This window comes from Ammospiza caudacuta, chromosome 1 (assembly GCF_027887145.1).
Source record: "Ammospiza caudacuta isolate bAmmCau1 chromosome 1, bAmmCau1.pri, whole genome shotgun sequence".
NCBI classification, from domain to species: domain Eukaryota; kingdom Metazoa; phylum Chordata; class Aves; order Passeriformes; family Passerellidae; genus Ammospiza; species Ammospiza caudacuta.
In genome coordinates this window covers 87,876,090-87,896,288 of record NC_080593.1, presented here as the reverse complement: position 1 = coordinate 87,896,288, position 20,199 = coordinate 87,876,090, and the positions used below count along the sequence as shown (strand labels likewise).

Sequence of the window (20,199 nt, the reverse complement as noted above, 5' to 3'; positions counted from 1 at the left end):
GCATCTCTATTCCTTAGCATAATTCCAGTTTCATATTTTAGCTGTGTGCAGCAAAACTTTAAAAAACTGGTTTTATTGCAATGTAATATTACATTTACTACCTTAGCATAATATTAATTAATTATATTTAAAATGGGAAAGTAAAGTGTTAAAGATAAGATCATTAGTATACAATATGCCTACACTGTGATGGAAAACAGCAAATACAAAATTTCACAGGAGTTTATGCTTGCTAAAGTGGCTCACTATTTTTTCATCATCATGTCTTTGCTCAGGGTAGCAGAATGATCCCATAACACAGTGCCACCAGGGAGTGGAGGGGTTCCCTGAGCCTTACATGCAAAACTACTGTGTCAAGGAACTACAGAGCACCACATCTAAAGCTTGTCTGCTCTTACAGAAGGCTCATGCAGACAAATAAGAAGCTACTAAGAGCTGGATTAAACAGCCCTTAATGAATTAGCCATGCAAATTAGGCACAAGACAAATTAAAGGTATTAATGGGAGTGAATTACTCTGCAGAAAATCCCAGTTGCTGACTGCCTTCTTTTAAATAATCTTAATTTATGCTTTCATACATAAGAGAGTAACAGACAAATTCCAGCTTTCCAATAATGCAGCTCCAAGAACCCAAGATCTGTACAGTAAATTTGTTGAGAGTGATTTTTGAATTCATGGCGAATGCTTAGCAAACTGCCAAGAGAAATCAAATAATCAAGCCCCTTTTTAGTGAGACAATTCACTTACTGCAAGTTTCCTTCAGCTGGATGGTTTATTTACTATGAATTTCCTTTTTTCACCAGAGATAATTTACATAATTTCTACAGTCTGACCAAAGGGGATATTAATAACTGGAAGGTATCTATCAGTTTGTGAGAATTTTAGAAATTATGAGAAAAAAATACATTTTATGTTTTAGCTTGTCAAATTTGTTAAAACAATTTGAAAAAGCTTATACAGTCATGTACAGATACACAAATTTATCACATGATAAGGGTGATTTATCCTTCAAATAAAGTACAAAAGTACACAAAGTGGAAGCATGCAATCATACCCCATGTCTTGGTGAAAGGATGTAAAAGCCCAAAATACATAAGATAAAATTCACCCCTGCATGTGCACCCTTGAGCTAAAAATTCTTCTTATTTCTTAGTGTCAATGTTTTATCTTTTAGGAGCACTATTTTTTTTTCTCAGTAGCTAGATAGAAGCCTTAATAGTATTTTCTGGAAAGCTAATAAGTTTACAAACTCACATGTCAGACCAAGGCACTACAGATGCAAGCCCACAATTTCACGAAGACAAATTTTCTCTATTCATTTTCACCACCAGGTGAGCACTCCCTCCCAAGTATCCCTTTGTTAGATGACGTTTTTAACTCAAAATACCTGAATAATTTCTTCTTCTTTAAGAATTTTGAATCTAGTTTCTCTTCAAACTCAAGAGAGGAAACATATCTATGCAATCTCCTAACCTTAATGTAAAGTATATTAAGGTTTCAGGTAAACTAAGGCTATGTGTAATGGTAACAAATTGTCTAATTTAAGAGAAACAATACATATATGTTTCTCTTAAATATATATATGTATATATGTATATATAACATATCTAATTATTGAGTGAAATAATCACAATTCTTTTCTGGATGGTAATGTTATCGTAGTTCAAAAACATTTCCTTTTTCTTAAAATGTCTTTCCTTGAAACTTGAGCATATATTTTCATTTTGCATCAAGTGTGTTTGCATAGTCCTTGAATTGAGGAAAAAATAGATTCTGGATTGACAGATAGTGAAATAAAGAACATTGGAAAAACAGGAAAAAGTAGGAATAACTGTGGTCTGTGGCAGATTCTGACTTTTATTAATAGATCTAAAATGCCTGTTTGGGAAAAATAAATGACATTTGGATGAACCAAAAAAAAAAAGTCCATATAGCAGAGAAGTTAACATTAGTTCAGTCTTAGAGTCTTCCAGACTGAACCCAAAAAGTAAAAAAATTTTTTAATTGCATTTAGCAATTAAGGGCTGCTGACATTCAGTGAAAGATCAACACTGAAACCCACTGTAATTTTAGGATGTTTTCCCATAATCTTAAATAATGAATACATATTAGTGCATCACCTGGGGAAAACTTAGAAATTAGCATTTGATTGTCAAAATAAATCGAGGAAAAAAATCTGCATTTACGTTGATGGTATTTATTTATTTGTCTACTTAGTTATTTAATTATTTATTTTTAAATATGGACATTTTCAATGCAAATTTTGAGGTACGTCTTCTGGAATTTTTTCAAAGCAATCAAGTCATAGAGTCACCCTAAACTGAAAGGAGATATATTGCAGGGCAACAGCAGAGGAAATAGAGGGGATGAGGAACTCCAACTAGACTGCTTTTGGAAAGCACTGAATAAACAAATCAAACCTGAATTTAAAAAAAGGCTTTTAAGATACTTCTCCTTTCCCAAATAAAAGGGAAAAAGAAGGTGTAATGAAGTAGAGTACAAACACATCATGCCTTAGACATAAATCTCAGCTCAGTACATTATCTATCCCATCATGTATATACGATGAGAGGAAAGAAGCAAACATCTGGAATGTGCAGTGAAAGATGAAAGGCATGCAAGCCCATGCGTTCTACATTGAAAGGAGAATGTTTACATCAATTTTGGTCTAGGATAATCTTTTCAGACCCATTAACTCACTGACTTGCCAAGTTAGGTGACCTCAAGAGTAAAGGCTACTCTCTAGCAGTGGTTAAGAGGTTCAGGTTACCAGGAAGAGAGTATTCATTGTTCACAATATATGGCATGAGCGTGACAATGATACCTACAAGTACATGCCACACGTGTGTGATAGCAGCTAGAAGGAGGCAGGGAAATGTTGCCATTTGCTATGGAAATGGACTCCTCTGCTAATATTGCAAAGATTTATGAGCCCTTAATCAGCAGGCATTAAGGCACTGATGAGAAAAGCAGCAAAACAGGCAAAGCTGTCTAAGCTTACTGCTAAGCTCCTGCAACCATAAAGATTGTGTACTGACACAAAGGCTGGCTACTTAAAAGTCTTTATGAAAAGGTGCCATTGGCCTCATCAGATAAATATATTTTGCTCATTTATTCACCAACTTCAATTAGATCATGTCTTCCTTTTTTAGGCTTCTCAAAGAAGATAATGTATGTTTGTGCAAGAGAAGTCTATTTTCATCCAAAGTATAACAGAAAAGACACCAAATATACTCAAAATTGTGACTTTAAAACTTGCTTGTGTGGTTGACAAAATGTACAAGCTACACTTTTTCATCTCCATAACTCAGCCTAGCAACTAAAAAGTCCCCACAAACCTTGTGATCAAGCAGTCTGTACCATGGGCTCCTGTGCTCCACTGGCAGAAGCAGCAGGGGACATGGCCTTCCTTCCCACGCATTTGTACCATTTGATATATTTTATAATGCAGTTTTGCAGGGTCTTACCTGAAGATGTTTTTCTAAGGAATGGCATTTTGCAAGAACATGTTTTATCTGGTGTGTAGCTTCCATGTGCAAAGATAAAATGTTTATGTACTGTTTAAGATAAATTTTTCTGAAGCCTGCTATTTCTGTGGGCCATATGGTTGAAAGCTTTTACCCAAAGCATCATTATTTTTATGCCACAAGAAAGTTGCTTCATTTCCTAATAAGAATTGAGGTTTTGGAACATAGTTTCTCGAGGGGATTTTTTTTTTTTTAATCTAACAAGCGCTGTTGAAAGCTTCATTCCAAGTATTTGGGGAAACTGGATTAGTAAGAAAAATTCACACTTGGATATGCACATATGTATTTCTTTCTTACGTGGCTAACAGCTGTGCAGAATACTGTCTTTCCAAGGAATCATAAAACAAAACAATTTGCTTGTCTATAAGATTTTCACCAAGAAGAATTTCATTTTTATGTTTTGAGTTTCCCCCTCCCTTTAATAAGCCAACCCATTGTTTCTGTGTGCTTAAGCATTCCCATATTTAATTCTATCTTGTACAATTCTCTCCTGTTTTTGTTACAGAATTAAAGACTGAACATTTTATAATGTTCATTTCTTTAAATAAGGAAAACCATGAGTTTCCCATGGTTTCCATGTTCCCCAGTCTGTGCTGTCCACATGACACGTTATTGAGAGAGCCAGCAATCACATTCCGTACTGACCAAACCTTCCAAAATGCAGAAGTTGCTGCAATTCAGCCTAAAAGTGAGAGCAGCACAGGCAGACAGAGTACCAGTCACAGACAAGAGAATCTCCTCTCTAAGCCTTGCCTGTGGGTTTACAAGAGGGGATTGCATTCAAACCAGCTCCAGTGGCTGATGCATTTCACTGTCTGCTAGAGGACGAGCTTCCCTCGCGGCTCTGTCACTCTGCAACATCCCTATTAAGAGAGATTTAAACTCTGGTTATCAGGTCAGCTCTGGTTTTGTCTGTAGACCAAATCTTGTAGCTTCACAAAGATATACTGCATTCACATTCCAACACTATGATAATTCACCTAGGCAAAAGGTAAGATGAATATTGCCAATTCACTGGGCACCATGCATAGGAGAAGAAATATATATCGACTTAAAGAGGAGGAGCAACCTCCTCTGCCGCCTGAAATTTTTTGGGACAAGATGCTGCCAGTATATCAATACAGAATCCTAGGAGCAGAAAGGGCACAGCTCATGCAGATACTACCTGGCCTGGCTCATGAAGTAAATATCCCTACTTTCCAAGAGGGAGAGCTTGTGAAATTTTGATTAATTCCTATGCTCATCTCTGAAGCAGTATCATAGCAGAGTGCACTGTCCCTAGTCCACATTATTATGTCAGAACAAGGTCTCCTTGGAAAGCTCTCTTCCTCAGATTCCCCTGCCAAGAGTTCACATTGCACAGCAAGGAAACAGAACTGAAACAGAAACCCCAAATGATTAAGCTCAACATGAAAATAAAAAATAACAAGGAAAACGACATTGATCAATAAAATGTCAGAGCATTTTAGCCCTCTGAAAAACATAAAAGATGGCTGCACTCTTTGGAAGTTAAAGCACATTTTTTCAAGTAGCCCCCACCTCCCCCTCTCTTTTTTATTTTTAATCTCCTGCAAAGTCAAGATAGGATCACAAAGTTCAGCTGGTTTTAGGAGGATTAAGGTTTAGGGATTAAGCTTCATTCATTTGGGGATGTAAATTAGCGGCAGAGGGACAGCAGCTGACTGGTGAGGAAAGGGAGGAAGGAGGAGGCAGGTCAAAGAGCAAACCATGCACGACTGCAGGCTTTCGCTGGCATAAATCTCAAATGACAATGTATCTGGCACTCCACCACAAGAAAGTAAAATAAAGGAATATTGCACAATATACTTCAAAATCTTTCTCTGTTACTACATAAAGGCAGAATGATAAAATCCAGATTTCTATTAGCAACAGCATCAACAATGAGTAGGTATTTGTTCTCCCCTTCCTATACTTAATAGTACAAGGAGAATAGAAACAGATTTTTTGTCCTAAGCATTCCTCTGGATCAGGAAGATCTTCACATATTTAAAAAAAAATCCCCCCCCCCCCCCCCCCCCAAAAAAAAATCCCAAACCAGTGCCATACTTTGCTCCTAATTTGACTGTCCTGGGCAGCAGTAGCCATGTGGCAGCACAGATCAGAACACACTTCCATGACCTGAGAGCCTTCATATCCACAGGCTCCCTGTACAATTTCAAAGGCTCATATGATTCCCCATCCCAGCAGCAATGGAAAACTAACACACAATTCCTCTCAGCCACCCTTTTGGGTGCCTACCTCTGAAACCTCAGTGACTACATTAGAAATATATCACAACTAAGCCTCCACAATAACGTTTTTAACTATTGCTACCTGCCTTCAGTATGCATCACATCTGCTGAAGTTACCAGCAAGATAATTACTCCCACTGACAAGACTAAAATGATGTAGTAATAAAAGTTATTTCGTGCTCTATTAGAAACAGAAATCCCAAAGTGTTTCCATGGTCCAGCTTTTTTATTGGCTAAACAACAGGTTGCATTTTGCAGATCAAGATTGGCTTGCAATGTTTGCCATTAGAAAAACTCACTCTGGCTTGAAACTGAGTAAACATAGTCAGGAAGTGATTAAAGGAGCACAGATTGCCAAGATATAATTTATAGTTGCTTTCCCACACTTCAAACTATAGTTCTGTCCTTTGGACTCCAAAATTATTGATATAATTAAAATGCTAGATTGCCAATCCAGAAGTGCCTGATATTATCTAATTCAGTTTTCACTGTTTATTTCAGTCCATTTTAAAAGCCAAGTCATCTATTGCAAACAAATCTAGAAAGAAATCATTCCAAAAGCATACACACACGCACATATACACACACATCATACAATAGCTATACACATCCATCCATAAACTGAAGTCCTACGAGTCTCTCAAGACTGTGTTCCCATTTCAACCTCAATTATTTACGAAGCTACAAAACAATTCTACGTATGGACTAGATGAGCCAATGGTTGAGTAGGCAAGTCTTGTACTAAATATGAAACCTCAGCTCTATTTTGTGTTAGGACATTACTCCTAGAAGATGAACCAAACACTGAGAGTCCTCTGCTGTGACAAAGAGTCCATTTCTCTCAGACATGTATTTCCACTCCATGATACTTGGTAACCCAGAAACTAACCTAGATAGGTGCTTGGCAGGTTCACTTTCTGTCTTTTTTTCTGTCGAATTCCCACCAGCACACCTAGAAAAACAGCTCCTTGAGAACAAGATTGCCCTGGACTAGGATGTCCCAAAACTGCTCATCTGCCAGAAATAAATGAGGTAAAAACATTTAAGTGGTAAAGGATCAAGCAACTCTTTTGAATCTCCATGGAAGCTCCTTCCCCTTGCTCCACTTGTTGATTGCAAATCACTTCACCCACTTTACAGACCTCACCAGCTTTGCCAAGCTTCCATTCCTCTTCCCTCCAAACTTTTCCCTACACTCCTCCATGCTGTGGCTCCACTCCTCATTTTCTTCTGTTCATCAGCCTTTACACCTTCCCAACTAAGGACATCTGTGGATGATTTCATGGACATCTGTGTAGAAGCGTGGCCATAACATGACACAAAGACATCAGTATTTTTACATTGTTCCCTTTTTTCCTATTCTTTTATCTATTTACATGGAGCAACATTTTACAACAGCATGGATGGAAATTACCATCCCCCCCTACTTTCAGTGAGGCAATATACTTAGCCAGCATGCAATGGCTTCTGGTGATGATAACAATGAAAATTTATCCCCAGTTCTATTGTTGGAAGGAAAGGATGCCATCCAGAGGGACCCTGACAGGATTGAGAGGTAGGCCAATGCAAACCTTATGGAGTTCAACAAAGTGACCTGGGTAATGGCAATTGCAGACACATTTACAGGTGGAGCAGAGAAGCAATTGATAGCAGCCTTGTGGAGAAAACTTGGAGGAAAAATGTAGGGGATACTTGGGTTGATGAAAAACTCAACATGAGCCCGCCATGTGCACTGGCAGCCCAGAAAGCCAAAAGTATCCTGGGCTGCATCCAAAGCAGCGTGGCCAGTAGGGTGTGGGAGAGGATTCCACCCCTCTGCTCTGCTCTGGTGAGACCCCACCTGGAGTGCTGTGCACAGTTCTGGTGTCCCCAACATAAGAAGAACATGGAACTGTTGGAGCAAGTCTAGAGGAGGGCCATGAAGTGGATTAGAGGACTGGAGCACTGTTCCTACAAAACCAGGCCAAGAGAGTTGGGGCTGGTCAGCCTGGAGAAGAGAAGGTTCCATGGAGACCTCATAGCAACCTCCCAAGACCTGAAGAGAGCCTACAGGGAAGTCAGAAAGGGATTCTTCATCAGGAACTGTAGTGATAGGACAAGGAGTAATGGGTACAAACTGAAAGAGGCAAAATTTAGGTTAGACCAAGGAGAAAATCAGCCTAAAGTCTTTTATGTCTTCATTTTTCTGATAGATAACAAGTCAGTAAAACACACATATTGGCACCTAACATGGAGGGAAGGAAATAGAGATTTGCACAACTAAGACAAAAACAAAGATTTCTTCAGCGGATGTAATTGAAAACCCTAAAAATTTACTGTTGTCTTAGGTTAATTAAAGACAGAATTTAGAGAGGAAAGGGTCCTTAGCCTGCACAAAAAAGTTGCTCCCATGTCACTTATATTCTTTAAGTTTGCTTTCTTCAATAACCAAGATTGAATTATTGTGATTCTGCCTCATCTTCACCACTACCTTCTTCAAAAAAGTCTTATTTCTCCTTTACTCTGAACATTTCCTCTTCTGTGACTTTAACTTCACTACTTTTACATAACCTGCCTGATTTCTGCAACAGATGAGGGTAGGAAAGCCACCTTACTGTGATGATATAATGTTTACTTCTAGTGCTCCTGCTGAACTTAACTTTGTACCTGGGATGAATGCCATGCTCACCTGAGAAAAGTCCAGAGCTATCATGAGGTTCTACTACTGCAAATGTTGGGCTGCCTTTTTGGGTTGTGCAGAACAATAAACTGAGAGGGAACTGAACTGTGCTACAATTCTTAAAACAGGCTGAAAGGAACAACACAGAAAAGAAATTCTGCTCCTACTTAACATGTTGAACAATTTGTAAGTACCTTTCTGCTTTCAATATTTCATTTCATTCAGTTAATAAGGCCCAGATAATTAGAAGATCTTTTATCCCCACATAAATTTTCTTTCCCCTGTGAGTGCAAGAAGCAAGCAAGCAAAAAAAAAGTCACACCTTAGTCTCATATTGAGCTATTCAATTATTAGGCACAAAATCTTTGGTTGCCTCCCCCCTATAATGGCATTTAGTGGGAAATGAACAAAAAAAAGCTCTGCTGTACCTATCTCTGTTTACCACAGTCTATCTCCCTATATACACTCTATCTCCCTATATACACCAGATAAAAATAGCAGTGAAACTAAAGACATTTTACGCCACTGATTTGATGGGGACAGAATTTCTTTTTCTTTCACCTTTTGTAGAAAGCAGATATATCAACACACTGTGTGTTTGATCTCTCAGTTAACAGCAGAAATAAAAATTCCTAGAAAAGTTACCTAGAGCAGATCCTACCAGGAATATTTCTCATGGCAGATAAGCAACAGCTCAAGCAACATCTAGGCATTGTATTATATACCTGAGGAAGCTAAAGTAGACAGGGGCATCTTACTAAACAACATTTCCTGTTACAATTCAAACACTCACAGTGATTAGAGAAGGAATACTGGTGGGTGCCCAAGTTTTAGGCTATCTTTATGGTGAAAGCAGTTCACAATTTTTACTCTCATTAAGTACTGTTTAGATCTTGGCCTGTAACATTGTCTAGACATGAAGAAGGCACTCTACTTGCTAATGAAATGGAGAAACTCATTTAGACATTTAATGTGTCATATCTATTTTATTTATAATCTCTAAACAGTAATGAGACATCTCCTTTGTAAAATAGGATTAAACAGATCTGTAAACTACTACATAGAACTCTGGTGAATTTGATTTGTGAAGGAAATGAAGGTTTCTCTTTTTCATGACTTAAACAAGAACCCTTCCAAGAGGCTCTTAAAGGGGAGAGGTGGCAGGCAGCCTCCTCACAAGTGATGACAGCAGCCCCTAAATCAAGTGTCACACAGCTTCAAACCCTAAGGAGTCATCAGTCATGCTTGCAGGAGGGGAAGGAGTAGCCTCCTTCCTTGAGATCAATGAGGCAAACACAGAAGACTCCTTCTGCACTCCTAAGGATGATTGATGACTCCTTAGCAGCTGAAGTGTGTGACATTTGATTTCACTCACTGATAAGATTGTGTCTTCCAAACACCTTCTAGTTAATGTTTCCAAGGCCCCCACATAGCTGTTCTTTGTGACATTTTTTAACACAAAGCTCAATTGTTCAATGATTAATGAATTTCTCAACAACAGATGAAAATTTTATAAGAGAATTTTGTAACTGTGTCCCTTGATAGTCTGATCACAACACAAAACAGGAATCTAGGCTCCTTAAGGAAAATGATGGGAGATCTCCTGCCCCTGCCCCTGTCAAATGACACTTGCAGGCAAAACAATCCTAAAAGAAACCTATCTTTTTTTTCCTGAAGAATTTAAAATATACACTTGAGGTCTGCTTATCAGAAAACCTAATGCATTTATTGATATTGATTAAAAGTATTTTCCAAAATTTTAATAAGCAGATTTCCACAAGGTTATCAGTTTCCACAGATTTGAAATGTGCTTTACGGCTTTCTTATTTTTCTCACAGCATCATATTCTTATTCAGTTATTTCCTATTTTGAAATGATGCAATCAGTGTGATTTGAAACTATGCTTTGTAAATCCAAGGTACAGTTGCTTATAGGTTTTAAAGTATGCCAGCTTTATATTGCATCCTGTTGTATCACAGGCCATGTTACATAAACTTTTTAGTATCACTTAAATCTCACAGCACTATTTATATTCATTTTTGTGGTTTTGCCCATTTTTTTTTGCTTTTAAGAGTGATATTGAATTGAATGCTTTAAGCAGATGTATTTTTAACTCTCATGAAATGAATAACATTTTTTGATCCTGATTTTCTAAGTTTTGGCTGGATTCTCCTCAATGCCTTTGGAAGTTTTAGCACTTTGCACAAAAATCATGAGGTTTTGATAAATACAAGTCTGTCAGAAAATCCATTCAAAAAGAGAGAAACTGTACTGGTTGTCAATCCTATCTTACTCTGTAAGTTTATTTGTCAAAAAACATACTGGTAAATAGAGGAGGAAAACTGCAGTAAAATCCAGAAAAAGATGATGACTGTGGCTCTCCCACCCCTTCAGAATGAATGACTGGAACAGAATGGCAGCACTGTCAAAGAAAAACGCTCCACATAACTTTCATCACTTTGCCAAAACCAGCCCACCAGAAGAAATCAAAGAGAAATTCCAAGTGTGGACTTGCCAAATGAATCTTTCATCTAAATTTTGAAACAAAGACATTGCTCTTGCCAAACATTGCTAAGCTTTGCCGAGGCCTCACGTGTGCTAAGCTTTGCCGAGGCCTCACGTGAAAAATCAAGAACTCTGACTATTTGGAATTCAAATTCAATGTAAAACTTGGGCTTACTCCCAATTAATGCAAATGAGACACTGCACACTACTTGAAGGTCTTTAAATTAAAAATGATCCTGATGTAGAACCATGCCAAATTAAGTCAGCAATGATGAAATTATAAAAAAATGGTGTTATGAACTGTCCTGGCACTTAAAGACATGATGAAGTCTCCATAACACTTGGAAACCTTGTTATTATGAAAACACTCTTTTTAAGTCAACATCTTATTTCTAAAATGTTACACCCTCAAGGAATTTAAAATGCTCTCTTTTAATGGCATACAAAATTAAAAAATATATTTATGTTGAACAACACACATTAAAAAACTATTACCATAATGACAAATTTCTAATGCTGACATACTTTCATGTCACACACACACACAAAAAAAGACATTTTGGATAAAAATATTCCATTTATAATATAACCTTATTATAATTAATTATTTTTTTTTTTCAGTAAAAAACTGGAACAGCTTTTCTATCTAAAACTGACACACAATTACTTTACATTTTCTCTCATGGTTCATTACGAGATAAACTAAAATCACACTCAAAGGATGCCCTTAGCAATGCTGTTGTTAAGGACAGCAAAGCTGGCAGGTAAACTTGGGTTGGCTGGGGCTTGTTTTCCAATTGAAAGTGTACTGCCTCAAATACAATATTCTATGAATACTATCCAGCCCAAGGAACATTTTTCACGTTCCCCCTAAGAGGACCTGTATTTTAAGATTATATGTATTTTAACCTGTATTGTAAGATTTTTTAAGGGTACATTTGCTCAACAATTAGCCACAGTTCCAGCAGAAAGAACTTCTTTATGTGATAACTGATAATTCCCAAATTCCTTTCCCTACCACTTTCATTAGAAAACAAGAAAATTAAATTCTTCAAGGAAAATTATGTCCTGAAACAGCCCGACAGGTTTCACTTAAAACTCAATTCATACACAGATATGGGTTTGTCCATTGCTTTTCCCTTCTCTCTGGTTATTCTCCAACCCAGTCAACCCCTTAAATTACCAGGATAAATATTTAAACAGCATTTTTATTAGAACAACTGATCAGCTTTTAGAGACAGATCTTACTGGTGTGTTCTCTGAAAGCACTGAGCACTTGTGCTCAGAAATATCTACTAGACTTCAAATAACCTATAGGGAAGAGGGCATTTGTGACCCAAACTGGGAGAATTCATGATGGCAGGGCATGGATGATGGAAGGGAATTAATGATGGGAGGTGAAGGATGGGTGGAAAGAGAGACTTAGCTTCTCATTGCTAAATATGTGCAAGTGCCCAGATTACCTGTGTAACACATAAATGCAGAGAAATACAAACATTTCCCAGAAACAGCCAAGGTGCACAGAAAGAGAACAAACCAGAGAAGACTCTTGGAAACCTGCCTGATTTCCTGTGAGCACACAGGCCACATGCTTGGCAACCTCACAGGGATACCCAACTTGCATCCCTGTGAGTCTCAAGCACTCGTCTCCCTCTGGGAATGAGGGACTGTTTCTTGAAGAAATAGTGATTTTCCCAATCCGCACTCATGAGATGACCAGACTGTTTTGAACTGGAACCCCTTTCTTTGTCCAAAAATTGCAAAAATCAGGGACATTTTCTGATCCAGCACACATCTTCAACTACGCCAAGATTTAACATTAAATGGTCCACTCTTCACCACTCACTCCTATTGTTTAGAAAATTTTAATTCTGGCATTCCCTAAATTCTAAATTTGAAACCTATAAAAAGGATTATGCATTTAGAAAAATTGCAATTCTGTAGTCTTGCACATTTCTTAAATGTTTTTATTCTTATTAGAATAAATGTCTAGTTAAAACAAAGCAAAAATGTTAAACTAAATGTTAAACTAACTTTCCACCTATCTATTATAGCTAAAAAAAAAGAATTATAGGTTTTCATCCTCCATTTGGATCCATTAGTAAAGAAGAGTTCCTCTTATTGTTCTCACTTATATTTACTGAAAATGTGATGTCTCAAATTAATTCCATTTTAGAATTGCATTGAGAGCATGCTCTAATTCACACAAATGGGGGTTTTTTTCCACTTTTCCTGACCTTTCCTATCCAAAAGTTTCCTCGCATCCTGCAGTTTACCCAAGTCGTTCTCCTTATCCAGTGAAACCAATCTGAAATCCAAGATTTTAATTCAAGCAAATGAAGTGGTACCACACCACTTGTCTATCACATTGTCTACTTCCCCACAGGACCCAAAATCCTCCAGATTTCAGATTTCCTCCATTATGAACATTCACATTCAAATCTATGCCTTTCCTTAAAATGATCAGTCACTACCATATCTTCCTCAGCTCTATGAAACATCTTTTTGCCTTATCAGTAAATCTTTTCCTCTAAACTGAGTCTAAATTCAAACACATTTAGAGATCTCTCAGTGCATTTTGGTTCCTCATCAGAACTGTTGCACGTCTCCCACAAGTATTTTAAATTTTTGATATGGCTGGTTCTGATAAACCCAGAATTGGCCTATTCCAAATTACAAATGAATTCTTAAAAGTCTCTTTTGACAGAAACTGTAAGTTATTCTCTAAATTAAATTTTAAAAAATGAAAAAAAAAAAATTCATGTTCAAATCACAGAATAGACAGCTATTATTTGCTCACCTGAAATATCTGCTTCAAGGAAAAAAGTGCCCGTCTCAGCTCCCGTCCACTGGAATTGTAAAGTTTTTCTGAGAAAACAAAATAAGACAACAGAAAAAACTTCAGCATAAACAAAACTGACAACACAACAAGAATGTAGTACAGTTTTTGAAAGAATCATACACCCACTTCCCATTAGGCACACTTCTCTTAAAAAAATTAGTTTTTTAAAATATAGATACAGGACTTATTAATTAAATGTGCATATAAAGCAGGATTTAGTTGTCTATAACTTAAGATGACATCTTCCAGGTAAATTCACAATAGCTTCAACAAGATCCATGAGAAGCAATTGTCTCTGGAGTTTTTGAAAATGCTGAGAAATAGTGTTCTTTCTGCATTAGGTAAATTTAGGGTTTACTGAAAGTACCAGATTAATCTCAAAAGACTTGTCTGAGACCACTCTTTGCCTTTGTTATCAAAGCTAGAGCCACTGAATCCCATCCTTGACTGCCTTCCCTCTAGACATTCTTTTCTCATGTTCTCATCTTTCTATTGTTAAATCCTTTCTCCAATAGCAATGAACGTTAATACCAGAAATAGTCGGACAGTCTGTTCTTAGCATAATTCAAAACAGTGTTTTATTCTCCTGAAAACTGATCTTGACCTTTTTCTAAATGAACCAGAAGCCTTCTTTTCATCATCCAATACTGAAATGTATTACTTCATTTATTCCCCTACTAGTGCATTCTCACAGAAATAATTTAAAGACAAAAGCAACTCTGCTATCCTTCTGAACCCTGCTACAATGTTTGTGCCTTTGGAAGAACTCTTGGACTGTGCCTCTCAAGTCTGTTGTTGCAAATTTGTGACTGTGCAGGGATGAAGCAGAAGGTGAGCTCTTCAAACCTTCCTGGTCTACTATGCTTGGTGTATTTGATGGAAAGAGACTTTATACAACACATCTAGAGTCCTAAATTTAATTTTATTACACTACTGTAATCCAAGAGCAATGACAAAGGAAAATCAAATCTTCATGGTCACCTCAGATGACACACTAGCCTCATCCACAAATCATCATGAAAGCAGCCTCTCTGCAATTGACAGAGTAGTGGCCTGTAGTGGCCAGAAGGTCTTGAGATCAAAGCTGGAATGCCCATGGAATGATAATAATCTTATGAGAAAATTAAATATCAAATCCCAACATTTTATATCTTACTTTCTCTTGTCTATTTCTCTTTCAATTACTACTTTACACTACAAAACCAAATTCAATTTTATTTCCCTCTGTCAGGAAGTTCCAAAAAAGAGACTAGCACTTGAGGATTCAATGCATTTATAAGTCAGTGATCATTTTTACTTCAATCAAGGATGGTGGGGTCTAATTTTAGAAAAAAACCATTTCTTATTCCAACAGTCATCTTCAACCAAAGGGAAAATACGAAGCAAAATGTCAGCAGAACTAACACTATTTTTTTTAAACTTTGAAAGTAATTTTGTTCATCCCTAATTGCCTCTGATTTCAAAGGCAGAATGTACAGAACTGGCAAAACTATTGTTTTTATAAGTTGTCTCCTTTCTTGCACTTTTATAGATTCTTGACGAAACTTTGGAGAAACAGATTTCACTTCAAGCTATAAACTTAGAGGCACACTTTAATTACTCTCACTTAAAAACGCACTGGCATGTGGGACCACATTTCTTGGCAGGATAAAGAGTAATTTTGTCAGGAAAGCCTAAAGAATAATAAAGATCTTCTAAGACCCGGTCTGTCAACTTTACATGCCACATTACACAAAATATTTCTTTTTGAAAGTTACCTCCATCTGGCATTTGTTATTACTAATTTCCCTCTATTCATAATTCACCAGCATCATTATGAGCAGAATGTCTCCAAACAAGGCAGTGCATTATCATCTTAATTAAGAGAGGCACCACTTCTTAAAGTCCTGGCAACTTTGTACATAAATATCAATGTCCTAACAAATGCCATCTGTTGGTCTTGGTCTTGAACAGAAATCATCATCCCAGCCTGGCGTGAAGTCCTAACAAACCATTGTTATGATACCATAACACTGGTTGTTTCGTTGGTGCGTGAAGATTTTTGGTACATTTCAGAGGAACAATGCTGAACATTTTTTCTCCTTGGTGTTTTCACAGAGCATAACCTCATCCTTGGCAGTCAGCACAAACAATGCTCTCCCTGCTCGTCTGCAAGGAGGACAGAAGTTACTGACTGCAGCTCAAAAAGGGCTCTGTGGATAGAGCTAAGAATCAACAACTACTCTAAGTATCAAGTTTGACAACAGTTGTGGCATGTGTCACAAATGTTTGAGGTGGGTTACAGATCCATCTGAGGAGTGACAGTCCAGGTAAGTCATCTCACTTCTGACACCTTCTACCAGAGACAATGTACACTCGCAGGTACCTCCTCCCGCAGAGCTGATCTTGTTCACCCAGCTCAAAGATACAAGTGCACAGCATCTTCACCTGTTACTCTTACACATTGGCAACACAGTCTCTGCATAAGTCTTGACACCCATGTCTTACAGTGTTGGTAGCCACTAGAAACATTCAATGGCCATAACCCAAGGAGGAAAGTGAGGTGACCATGCTACATCAGAAGATGCTTTGGTTTAGAAAACCTCAGCCCAGGATGAACCTCACCCAGGGCAGGAAAACCTGCATAAGCCAAGGTAATCCACGGACCCTTAAAAAAGTTTGTACTTTTATTGTGTGCGCTGTTTTTCATGTTGCAGCTCGGGGACACTTGCTAAGATGTTCTCAAGGCCTTAGAGAATTCCTACTTGTTAACAGTAGCTTTGGCACTCCAGGGACCTCAGACTCATCTTGAAATCTCCAGACTGCTAGTGAGGCTACAAAAATGCATCAGCAGAAACTGAAAGCAGAAATCAGTTCTGAGCTCTTTTCCTATGGCAGAAAAACGAAATTTAAGAAAAAAAAAAAAAAAAAAGAGAGTGAGAGGAAAAGCCACAATTGCTTACACTATTTTCACACTGCAGACGATTCAGAAACTACATAGCAAATGCTTTTTAATGCATGTTTGACATATGCAGTTTAAAGTGTTGCCCTATGAAGCAGACTGAGAAATAACTTTCCACGTTACAGCACAGAGGTGACTAATTCCCACAGTACTTCCCTGGAAGAGCTGTCTGTAACTGAATCAAATTATGCCTACAGCTTTGAAACAGGAGTCTAGCCAGCCACCATCACCAAACCCAGAAAATTCTGAGGTTCTTCATGGACAGCCCAAAAGATTCACAAGTTTACTGCTTTGTTATAAGGTGTCTGATAAGCTTGAATGTGTACACCATGACTGCTTTACACCAGAAAACAAACCTCTGTATTTCAAGCAGGAACATGTGCTGCTACACCTCTGCCTGAAACTTCTCTGGTCCTTTGGTAAAACACACTTTCTCTCCTTCCCCAGGCCAGGTGCAGGCTGGAGACATTCTACATTCATACACTTCAAGGTAAGATAAAACAGGTCAGTGAGTTTGTAGGTCAGGGAATTTGTGATACCTGACACTGTTAATGATGGTGGCTTTGACAGCCATGTCCTGCTGATAAGTGACACTATTGCAGCCACTTTTACTACCTTTCTTCAAGAAATAAAGAGCTGCATCTGTGGCTGTGAAATAATTGCATATACACAGACGACAGAAAATTCTCCTTGTGGCTCCCTCTGACGTTACCTAACACTAGAGGGCACTGCTTATTTCCTTATTCTATGAAAGAAAAGGCACTCTGCCCCTCCATGGGCTTCCCACTGATAGAGCAGCACTGTTTGGTATGCAGAGTTGATACTCCATTTACTGGGAAACCCTGTTTTTAATCTTTAGACTGTAAGATATCCCAATAAATTGAAAAGCATCAACTCTGCCAATCTCAAACATTCAAAATCAGAGTCAACTCTTTTGAAACTGATAGAAAACCAGGTACTGGTATGGGCCTGAGTTTTATTTACTGCAAGAACAAAGAGTCACATCTCCTAAATTATCCTTCACATCATAGCAGGGAGGTGTATATCCTTGGAAGACAGAGAGATTTCCTTAGCTCAGCACTTGTTTCTAGAGGCAGAGAATCACAGACAACCAGTCTTGTGGTAGACCAGACATGTGGGACAGGTAGCAACCTGCAAGGGGCTATTTTGGTTGCTGTTGCAACAGCAGAACTTTGGTTAAGAGAAGCCATTATGCTCTAAAATAAAAATATTGCTTGTTACTCTGTATTTTTTGCTTGTGTTTACTTTTGTGAAAAATAATTCAGGCTAAGTGAAAAGGGATTCCTATAGGTAAATTTGGTACAAATGTAGCAGTGGAGGGAAGGCAGATTGGTTTGAAATCAAGATCTTTTCAGAAAGGAAGAGAAGTCTTTGAAGATATTTTATCAGACAACTTGCAGCTTTCAAATGGATTTTGTATTTTCAAAGATAATTGTCAGAGGCTCAAATTTCATTGGTTTTCACCTCTTTTGATTACGTGGGAAAAGGGACTTTTAAAAGAAAACAATAATTTGTCCTTATATTCTTAAATAAAGTATTGACTTTTCTTCTGCCTTCGAGGGGAAAAAAAGAGTGTTTTCAATCCACAGTAATAAAAGAAAAAGTGGAACTGGCTGAACATTGCTTGGTTCAGTCCCATGTGTTACACCTGACCTCTGACCGACAGGGTACCATCCTCCTCCCTTCCTCTTCCATCACACCCATTGAATTAGTCCCTGGGATATAGTAATTTATACAGCATCAGCCTTTGAGCTGTTGGCAAAGGCTTGTGAACATCTGGCTGAGCACAAATGGGAGTTGCTCTGCTTCACTTGGTGCTGCCTGAATGACCTCCATGTCTCCCATCCATGCCTCTTTTCTTTAAACTATAATTTCAAGATGAAGCTCCTTTCCTTACAAAAACATAAAAGGGAGATTAACTCCACATTTGATTACATTAGCAGGATACCTGGTGCAGATCCACTTAAATGACATTTGAAACATTTCCTGCCATTCATTTTTACCTGGCATTGGACAGAAGTAGCAACATTCTTCCAGTAGCCACTTGCAAATTAGGCAGTACTTCGTTTTCTAAAAAATTTCTAAATTTTTTAGAAACTAAAAGATTTAATTCATCTCTCTGCAACAAGGAGTAAAATATTATTTTAAATGCTCACTAGGACAAAGTGTTAATAAAACTAAAAGGCTTTCAAAATTTAAATGAACTGTCTACCTTTCCAGCAGCACTGATGGGGAAAAAAAACTTAAAAGAACAAAATAAATGTTTATAATGGTAAGAAATTTTGGCATTCATTCTTTCTGTGAATGCCCATGGCACACTTTTAAATTTATTACTGAACTATTCCAATTTTAAATGCATGTTATTTTATCTGAATGAATGTATACAATTTTAGAACTAAAAATTTGAGCAATACAGTCATGCAAATGGGTCCACTCCTGTGAACAGGCATCAGGAACCAGCCAGGCAGACTTCACTCAAGCAGGCTCATGGGTACATACGGTGCTGCAGATCTATAAAACAACTGTATATAAAACTAATTAGCGTAGTGTGCCAGTCTTTCACTTTATGTCAAACAAATTAAAGCAGTTCTCTAAGAAAAGACCTGGTCCTGTGCCAAGAATAGGCTCTTAGTTTAGCTTTTGTCCACGAAAGTTAGTCATAAATGTGTTGGCCAGACAAGGCACTCTCCTTTTCTTCCCAGGCCCCCTAGAAAATGCACGAAGAAGGGATTCATTCACAGGCATATTGCCCACTATTACATTAACACAATTGCTGCTTCTGCTGAGATTACTTTGCTTTGAATATTACAAATTTCCTTTTTTTCTCTCTGAATTCAATCTTATTTTGTCTGGATAAATGCATTAATTAGTAGAACATGTCACATGTGAACTCAAGCTACATATTCTCCCACTTATCCAGGGATAAATGGTTAGCACTTAGCGGAGGAAAGGAGCTTTCTCACAATAAAGGACCTTGGGCAAAGCAAGTGGCCGTGTACGAATTTCGGGAAGCCGAGCCCACATCACTGTCAGCACCGACTGCTTTGGAGGAATGTGCAGGCTGCCTCCAAGGAATGCCGCCCCAGCTCCCCGGCAGGGAAAAACCCTCCCTACTCTCCTTTTCATTCAGACACACAGCAGCTGCTTAGCTAATTATCCGGGACAGTGGGTCCCCTCAGCGAGCAGGGTCCTTTGCCCCCACTGGGAGAGGGGGATCCTTTGTCGGGAAAGGATCCTATTACAGCTGCATATGAGAAGAGCTCAGCTTCAAGCCTGCATCCTTATTCCCTTTACAGAGAAAGGACCTGCAGGTGGGGAGTGGGAGGAGGGAAAGACAAAATAGTCTTGGACACCCTTTCCTATCCCATACCCTAAAGCCATGTTGGCAAAGGCTCAAAGTAAAGAGTGCTAAGAGCCACCTGCAAACCCCAGGGAGTCTGTGGGTTTGGACT

The 20,199-nt window shown here is 38.0% G+C and overlaps 1 protein-coding gene across 2 annotated transcripts in view; it reads right to left on the bottom strand.

Annotated features, from left to right (window-relative positions):
* FHOD3 (formin homology 2 domain containing 3) overlaps positions 1-20,199 on the bottom strand; it is a 376,458-nt gene that overhangs the window by 190,379 nt on the left and 165,880 nt on the right. For both annotated transcript variants that reach the window (XM_058806162.1, XM_058806153.1), the window contains exon 4: positions 13,744-13,811. In XM_058806162.1, coding sequence (XP_058662145.1) covers positions 13,744-13,811 — 68 coding nt within the window. The remainder of the gene's footprint in view (positions 1-13,743; positions 13,812-20,199) is intronic.